This window comes from Anolis sagrei, chromosome 4 (genome assembly GCF_037176765.1).
Source record: "Anolis sagrei isolate rAnoSag1 chromosome 4, rAnoSag1.mat, whole genome shotgun sequence".
In the NCBI taxonomy this organism is placed as follows: Eukaryota; Metazoa; Chordata; class Lepidosauria; order Squamata; family Dactyloidae; genus Anolis; species Anolis sagrei.
The window spans coordinates 169480253-169489576 of NC_090024.1; the positions used below are offsets into that span (position 1 = coordinate 169480253).

Genomic DNA, 9324 nt, shown 5'->3' on the forward strand with positions numbered 1-9324 from the left:
TTCCTTATATTGTATTCTTGAATTCTTCTTTAAACTTGAGTCCCTTATATTATATTTATTATATTCTTGAATTCTTCTTTAAACTTGGGTCCCTTATATTCTTGAATTCTTCTTTAAAGTTAAGCCCCTTATATTATATTAATTATATTCTTGAATTCTTGTTTAAACTTGGGTCCCAAACACACACGCACACACGATCCAAGTTTAAACAAGAATATATATGAAAAATAGGTGGCAAGGGGCAGTTCAAAATGGTCCCAGTCATTTTGTGAGTTTGTAAATCCATTTGCGGAATAATAGTCACTTGCCTCTCTTTGGAACACAAAGTGGATCCTTCCACCTCCCCCCCCCCCCACACCTCCGTTCACTACTTGGTATCTCCCTAGTTATGTTACAACACGCCCCCCTCCTCCTCCTGCCCTGGCGCGTGTGCGCATGCGCGCGCCTCCTCCCCCTCCGCCTCCTCCCTCCCTCCCTCCTTCCCTGCCAACCCCGCCGGAGCTCCTTAAGCGGGTAACCCGATATTCAAAAACAATACGTCATCCCACAATGCCCCGCTGCAAACGGCAGCCTAGGCATTACCTCATCCCACAATGCCCCGCGAGCGACGAAAGAAAGGGCGGGGCTCGTCGGCGGAGAAGCTTCTAGCCGGGTGGGGTGGCCATGGAGATGGGCGCCTTTGCTTTGCAAACGGGCACAGGCCGGCGGCAGGCCTGGCCCCGCCCCCTTCCCCTCCGCGAGGCGGCGGCGGCAGCCAATGGGAAGGCCGCGGGGTGACATCATGGGCTATTTTTAGAGAGTTACTGCTCGCTGATAAGTGTTGGGACTCCACGCTGAGAAAGAGCTCAGAGTTGAAGCAAGCGCGAGCGCAAGCGGCACGAGAGGGAGGAAGAGCCGGAGCATTCGCCGCCGCCGCCGCCACCGCCACACGGTTCCCCTCAGAAGGCGAAGAGGAGAAGGAGCCTGCCTCGCTTTTGGGACGCTCTGTGAGGGGAAGACGACGCCGAGCGGCCCTTCAGGGGGAAAGGCGGCCAAGGGAGAACCCTGAACTTCTTGGGGTGCCCTCCATTTTATATCAGCAGGGATTGAGAGGAGAGGACGCGTCGTGGCGCCTCATTCTTTCCCGACTGGACTCTGGGAACGAGACTTTTCCTCTCCTTCTCCCGTGTGCTTCCTAGAAAACTTCATTTCTCCCCCTGACAGCCGCTCCTGAGAAAGAAGGGAGGCTTCAACAAGTGTGTGTTTGAACAACTCGGCGCAGGACACTCCCACCAGGGACGGAGGGGGTGGGGAGCCTCCATACTTTGAGAAAAAGTAAGTTGTGCTGGACTTCCACTCTCTTTGCGCCTGGATTTCGTACTCTTGGAGATACCAGCCTCTCTTTACTCCCCAGAGGGAAGGGACTGACAAGCCAATGCCTTGTGGCGAAAAAGTAAGACTGTAATCATTGATTCTTCGAGTTCTCCCAGAATAATATTTTGTTGTTGTTGACTTATTTGGTGGCCAGCACTGACTCTGATAAACTTTTTTTTTCAAAAAGTGACTGAATTCGCTGCTTAGTTTCTCAACTGGAGGGGAGCAAACTTGTGGACTGTGTTCTATGACTGCAAAGATGGAACCTACATTTTACGACGATGCCATCAACGCGACCTTCGTCCAGCCTGAAAGTGGCACTTACGGATATAACAATCCCAAAGTCCTGAAGCAGAGCATGACGCTCAATCTGGCTGACCCGTCCAGCAACCTCAAGCCGCACCTGAGGAACAAGAACGCCGACCTGCTGACCTCTCCCGATGTGGGCCTCCTCAAGCTGGCTTCTCCTGAGCTTGAGAGGCTCATCATCCAGTCTGGCAACGGGCTGATCACCACCACTCCCACCCCGACCCAGTTCCTGTGTCCCAAAAATGTCACCGACGAACAAGAAGGTTTTGCGGAAGGCTTTGTCAGGGCTCTCGCAGAGCTGCACAATCAAAACACCATGCCAAGTGTTACCTCTGCTGCCCAGCCGGCCAACTCTGGCATGGCCCCAGTGTCTTCCATGGCTGGAAACAATGGCTTTGGTGCCAGCTTGCACAGCGAGCCTCCTGTCTACGCCAACCTCAGCAATTTCAACCCCAGCACCCTCAGCACGGCGCCTAACTACCCCGCCAGCAACCTGGGCTACCCTCCGCAACATCACCTGAACCCTCCCATGCCGGTGCAGCATCCCCGCCTCCAGGCTCTGAAAGAAGAGCCTCAGACTGTCCCAGAGATGCCTGGGGAGACTCCTCCCCTGTCACCGATTGACATGGAGTCCCAGGAGAGGATCAAGGCGGAGAGGAAGCGCATGAGAAACCGCATTGCCGCCTCCAAGTGCCGGAAAAGAAAGTTGGAGCGGATTGCCAGGTTAGAAGACAAAGTGAAAACTTTGAAAGCCCAGAACTCGGAACTTGCCTCCACAGCAAACATGCTGCGAGAGCAGGTTGCGCAGCTGAAACAGAAGGTCATGAATCACGTCAACAGTGGGTGCCAGCTCATGCTCACACAGCAGTTGCAAACTTTTTGAAAAGAGAGTGGGAAGCAAACTGCGTTGGGGTGAAAATTAAGCGAAAAGAAAGAGAGGTGGGAGTTGGGAAGCTCACCTGGGTTGTGGGGCAGGAAGACAAGCCGGAAAGGCATTGTTCCAGAGAGCGCTTCCACGACTCCCAACACCACTTCCAAAGCATGCATGGAGAGAAAGAGACTGGGTGCCTTTCTGTCTGAGGTGGTGGCATGTCAGTTGGAAGTACAGCTCTCCGAAGTGCTGTTTCTGCTCAGACAAGGCTACAGAAGCCTGGTGTTAGCTTTTTCTTTCTTTCTTTTTAACATTGACCAAGACCTGCATGGACCTAACATTCAATCATCATTCAGTATTAAAGGTTAAACTGCAGTAGATACTGTAGATTGCTTTCTCTTAGTACTCATTTTTTAAAAAAAAAAAGTGGGGAGGGAGTTTGTGGGAGGCTAATGACTGAAGCTGAACTATACTGCCTGCCTTAGAGTCCAGTTGTGTATGTACAGATACTCTTTTTTATTTTGTGACAGCTGATAAATATCAAGTAAAACTACTTCATGACTTTGTAAGTTATTTTTATGTTCATGTGGGTTCAAGCCCAGTATTGTTTGTAAATAAGAGGATTTTTTTTAGCAACCTTGAGTTTTTTTTCCATTTGTAATAAAGTATATAATTTTTTATGTTTTATTCTGAAGAAGAAATGAAGAAAGGGTAGGTCATATTTAAGAAAATAATACTTTGCCCACTTTCTTTGATTAGTGCCATTAAGGCTACAACACTATATACACTTACCTAGGTGTAAATCTCATTGAACAAAGTGGGGTTTACCTCCGAGTAGACACGTGTAACATTGCACTGTCAGGCATATGCAGAATCAACTTGTGGTTAGATGTTAAAACTTCACTAATGCTATAAGTGGGGGAGGGGGGATCGAGTTCTGTAAATTCCACACTGGGTTAGTATGTAACAGCAGTGTAATCCTTTTTTTAAAAAAAAAGAAGAAGAGAGTTCTGTACTCCTGTTATAATAAAGCTATTGGTCTTTAGAGTACTGTGTGTCCTCTGTCACTGGAATACAAGAGGATGTGTTAAATGAGCCCCCATGGTCTGTTTTACAAGCTACTAACATAGTTTTCACAGAGATGAAGAAAAGTGGGAAAAGAGGATGGGATTCCTGTGTATCCACGCCCCTTTGTGATGACTTCTATAAAATATAATTGGTTATTTCCTATTTTAGATACTCTGTGTTAAGCAATTACATGCCGAAAGATAGGTGAAAGTGTTCAAAAAGGGAATCTTCACATGCAGAATTTGTCACCTTTATTTTTTTTTGTTAACTCTTTGATAAAAGATGAAATCTGTTCATGAGTATTTACGACTATGCCTGTTGTCCAATAAAATCATTCTATTACTCTTTCAATGTGTTTGAATTCCTCTTCCCTCTTGGTTTTTTTATATATAAAAAGGTAAACTAACTTCACAATAAATGAGAGCAGCAAATGTAACTTTTGAGTTGGGACAACACTTTTGAAACTTGGGGTGTAAAATATATAAGCATTTACAATGGAATTCTTTGTTTTTTAGGAGTTGTGAAGCTGGACGAGAACTATATATATCACAAATCTAAATTCCACTAAAATAAGTGAGATATATCTAAGTAGATGTCCGGTGCTGCAGTCTTACCATTACAATACAAACATGTTAAAAATGTAATACAAATGTCTGGTTGCTGATGACACGATAAATAAATAAATACCATTACAATGTGGCAGTACTTATTCCTCATACAGCAAGCATCAGGCTATATGTTCATTTGTTTTACTGCACAGTACAATATAAGTAATAGCCCAGTCTTACCTTTGTAAATTCTTGTGGGGATATCCTATGCACACTTGCTAAGCAACAAGCCCTCCTCACCTCATATTCTATGTATACTTCTGAGTATTCCTAGCCTAAAAATCCTTATGAAATTCACAGTATGTCAGTAGGGGACTTGAAAGCATATACACACAGTTCTCCACGTGGAATACATAAAAGGTGATTTTGTAATTTTAAAGTTATTTTGAGTCCTCTTATATTAAATTTTGTTAAATCAAAAACAGCAAGAAAAGAGACAGTTGTTGAATACTGAACCATTAAAATCATATTCTTGAGAATAAATAATATTCCCAAAAAAAGCAGTAGAAAGTATATGTAATCTTGGGGTGCATCTAGACCAGGCATGGGCAAACTTTGGCCCTCCAAGTGTTTTGGACGTTAACTCCCCAATTCCTTAACAGCCTACCAACTGTTAAGAATTTTGGGAGTTGAAGTCCAAAACACTTGGAGGGCCAAAGTTTGCCCATGCCTGATCTATACTGTAGGATTACTGCAGTTTGACATCACTTTAACTTCCATGGCTCAATTCTATAGAATCCTGGGGTTTGCGGTTTGGTGAGGCATTAGCACTCTTTGGCAGAGAAGGCTAAGAATCTGGTAAACTAAGAACTCTCATGATCCCATAGAACTGAACCCTGGCAGCTAAAGTGGTGTCAAACTGCATTAATTTTACAATATCAGTGAACAAGGCTACATTGATAGATTACAGTTTCCACCTTTTGTTGGGGAGGGGTATTGTTCTCAGTGCATTCTATGGCCAATAGAAATTGAGCAAGGTGAATTCTTCCTTTGGTGGAAATGGAGTGGTAGCTATTTTCCAAGGTTTCTACTTACCAGGCTGCTACAAAAACCTAGAAGGAAAGAATGTGTTGTGCTCAAACAAAATGTGGATTTAAAAGTTTGCTGTCATTGAACTATGACACAATTTACAACGGAACTACTTAGAAGGGATTTCAAGTCATGTCAAATCTATGTCTCTAAAAACTTTGCCATCAGGGAGCAATCCATGTCATTTATGTATAATGCCACACACACACACAATCCACTCCCATGGCATGCTAATTTAAAGTAGAGAGTTAGGGTGCATTTAAATTGTAGAAATAGTGCCATTTGCCATTTCTTTAATTGCCTTGTCTCAATGCCATGGAATCAAGAGAGTTGCAGTTTCTGAAGGTCTTTAACATTTGCCAACAAGTACTGGTGCCTTACCACACTGCAATTCCCATGATTCCATAACACATAACCATAGTAGTTAAAACTGTGCCAACCTGCATTAATTATACAATGCAGATATATCCTCAGTAGGGAAATTTCAGCTTCACCTGCTGAATTTCTTCCTGTTTTGCAACTGTAAGAGAAGGGAGGATGGCAGCCAAAGTTATTAGAAGCTGGAAATATTTTCTGACTATTCAGAGTATCCAGGAGTATCCTAATAAAAGTGTCTAGGTTTGGATTATATAATCTAGTATATAGCTATATTTCCTTGTACTCCATATCCCAGGATCCTTTATACAATGAGTTGGATGAATAGAGGTCAAAGATTTCCTCTTTCCCTTATTTGTACACATCGACAGGTGTAATGTCAGCACATATTTTTTGTTTACTGCTATCAGATATGCACCTTTGTATCAATAGTTACCAAACAAAGAGTTACTGGGAGGGTCATGTACATTGCTGGGTGTAGTGCTGACATGAGCCGCCCGGAAGGTAACTTGATTTTTGACCATATGTAGACACAGATAGGAGAGCAGCACAGCTGGGTGTGGCTTTGAAGGTAACTACTCAACAAGTGCCAGCTAGCAAAGTAAGCAAAGATACCTGGAAAGGTAACGCCATAATTCTTTAATGATGTTCTAGTGACAAAGAACAATTTTACTGTCCCAAAATATTTGGGTCATTGTTGAGCTGACTGCCATAATTCAACTGCCAATGTGTATACAGTTCCTTGATACTTCCAGGAATAATGCAATTCTTGATGTACCACTCCTATTTTAAAAGTTTGTCAGCCATTTTCAATGCCACTCTCCATGTGAAAAAAGTCCCTGAGAATTTCAGTGTAGGTTTAAAGGAGGAATTCTAAAACATTCCATTGGGTTCCCCTAAGCCAAGAAAAATAACACTACAATGTCCCCTAATACTGTATACAAATACAAATATCAGTGCTATGAACTCACCAGCACATTTGAGGTCAAGAAGAAATATGGAAGGGTACCAGCTTTTGTTTCTAGTATGACATTTGTGGCTTTATGACAAGTTGTATGAAATACGGAATTTCATTTCCTAGCATGAAGATCTGGTAACTGCAAAACAGTCTGGACTCCATTTTTGCCAGTTGTGCTGTTATAATGCCACAGCCACTCTGCCAACTAAGTTTAAGAGTCGATTGACTCCACTAGTGTAGATATGCTGATGGCAAAGGCAATTGGTGGCAAGAAGAAAAGGCTGGCAATAGTGGAAAATTGCCATGTAAAGGTAAGGAAGCTGCCTGATTCAAATCACCCATTCATTAAATGCTTGACTTATGGGATGGTGAGACTGTGGAGCCAAGACAATTTGGGAAAGGTGAGATGGATGGTTGCCTTTGCCATGCCACTTCTTTCATTGTGCCTCAGCTCCAGGGGTCTCTACTCATTGCCCTGAGACTCGAGATATTTGACCTCTAGATATCTAGCATCTGACATCTTTCTTTGCTCACCACTCATCTGCCCCATTCCTGTGCCAGAGAGGAGAGAATTCAAAGACATAGCCATGTTAGTCTGGAATATAAGTATCAAAGGGATCTTGTAGCATCTTAAAGACTAACTGGTAGAATGAGTTTGATAGCATAAGCTTATGCTACCAACTTCCTCCTCTGAGGCCCCATCTACACTGACTGTTTAATAAAGTTCTAAGCAAGCTTCAAACTGCATTGGCCAGACAACGAATATTTACAAAAGCCAAGGAAATAAATCCTTTAATGTGCACCAGTGCTCTGTAGTTTGTGTAATTATCATCCAGGCCTCCAACATAAGATATCCTATGAAATCATCAGCACAGCAAAAATACTTTCTTCAATACTCGTTTGAAACTGACAAGGATTCAATGTAGATGTGTGCAAGTGGAGAAAGAGTAGAAAAATGCATTAAATAAATTCATTCTTACAATATCAACTTTACATCAAACAAAAAAAAAACAATTGGCTATTTTTTTTTACATCACTTAAAAGCTTGGACAGTAGCTTTCTTGCTTTTTAACAGATATGTAAGAGAACTTACCAGTGAGTAATCCTGTGATACCTTAAATACAAAACATGCTTAATCTGCATAAGCGGTCATGTACTAGAACTTGCTTTACCAGATAACATGAAATATTATCCGAAATTGGCAGGTACACAGAGACATGGTTACAGAGGGAAACAATTTGTAAGCAGTGAGTTCAAAAGTATTGTCGAAGGCTTTCATGGCCGGAATCACTGGGTTGTTGTAGGTTTTTCCGGGCTATATGGCCAAAAAAAATTGCCTCCAGAACATGGCCATATAGCCCGGAAAAACCTACAACAATCCAGTGAGTTCAAAACTTTCTTCATCTCCCCATTACTACAGTTCCTTGCAGGGCAGTTTTATTAAGTCAAATGCAGCAAAAACAACAAGCACCTTAAAAGCACACATTTGCTAGTCTTAAGCCTTAGTGGACTCCAGCCCATTTTACATATGGCATATAAACTTTAAGGTGTCACAAGAGCTGTTGTTACCTACCTATACTGCAAAATAAGCTTCATTTGTTGACGTTGGACTGATTTTACATAGTAAATTTGCAGATTTTGTCCATAAAAGCACAGCATCCTCAAGGAATATATAGGAGTAACTAATGTCAGTTTTCAGATATCTAAGTAAGTGATCTGTGTCCACAAAAATGCTGTGGTATAAGAAATGTGTTAGTCTTTAAGGCATCACAGACCTCTGGAGTTCCCACATGGGAGACCAAAATGAAGCAAGAAAATAAAGCTATTGAAAATGGCAAACCTCTAAGTAAAGATCTACTAGATTAGAATTAAAGCTTGTGTGTCCAGTATTCTGATTTCCAGAATTGGTAACCTAGGCTCCGTGGGAGACCTACTTCACTGGATATGACAGGTACATTGTTTTGCCATTGTTGTTCTCCAGTGACTGATATTCAGAGGTCTGCTGCATCTGAATCTTTAGATAGTTTATAGTTGACTATTAGCCATTGAGCATTGAATTTGCCTTCTTTGAATGCCAGAGAAATGGATGAGATCAGCAGACACATAAAGTCCCACATCGGAAATGTTCTCAATAATATTACTTCACGAAATTCAGTGGTCTGATAATCTTGGCAGCTTTATTGGCAAGATTTTTGGGAAAACCATCAGCAAAATGTGTTAGACTGATGAATGTACAAGTTAGTTGAATTGCTGGCAATGTGTTAAACTGGCAAGCCCAGAATGAAAGGTGCTGTGCCACTGAAAATCAGCACTATAATTCAACATAATGCCATATCTTATCAGCAAACTAGGTAAACTTTAAGTGAAAGATATTTCTGTAGGATTAATTATAACTGGTAGATTTCATATGAGCGGGGATGTAAAGGTGTTCTGACTTTTCAGCCCCCCCCCCCCCAAAATTGTAAAGGTGTTCTGACTTTTCAGCCCCCCCCCCCCAAAAAAAAATTATCATGGTGGTTCGCGAAAAGGCCTTACTGGTGCATTATTTAAACTGTTATGTTTATTCATATCATGATCTGATCACCATACTCAATATATCCCATATGCATGGGGGTATTGGGGTAATGATACAAAAGGTTTGCTAGGCTAGACCCTCTTTCACTCAGACTCAGCCCCCCCAAAACTCAGCCCCCCCCAAAAAAACCTGAAATTCCCCCCCCCCCCAAAACGAAATCCTGGCTACGGGCCTGGTT

The 9324-nt window shown here is 42.4% G+C and overlaps 1 protein-coding gene across 1 annotated transcript; it reads left to right on the forward strand.

Moving 5' to 3' along the window:
- Positions 1–671: 671 nt before the first annotated feature.
- Positions 672–3952, forward strand: JUN (Jun proto-oncogene, AP-1 transcription factor subunit). The gene has a single exon (XM_067467866.1). The coding sequence runs from the start codon at positions 1601–1603 to the stop codon at positions 2543–2545; it is 945 nt and encodes a 314-aa protein (XP_067323967.1). The 5' UTR covers positions 672–1600; the 3' UTR covers positions 2546–3952.
- Positions 3953–9324: the final 5372 nt, after the last annotated feature.

Coding starts and splice junctions, on each gene's coding strand:
- JUN (XM_067467866.1), top strand. CDS start 1,601: ATGACTGCAAAGATGGAACCTACATTTTACGACGATGCCATCAACGCG.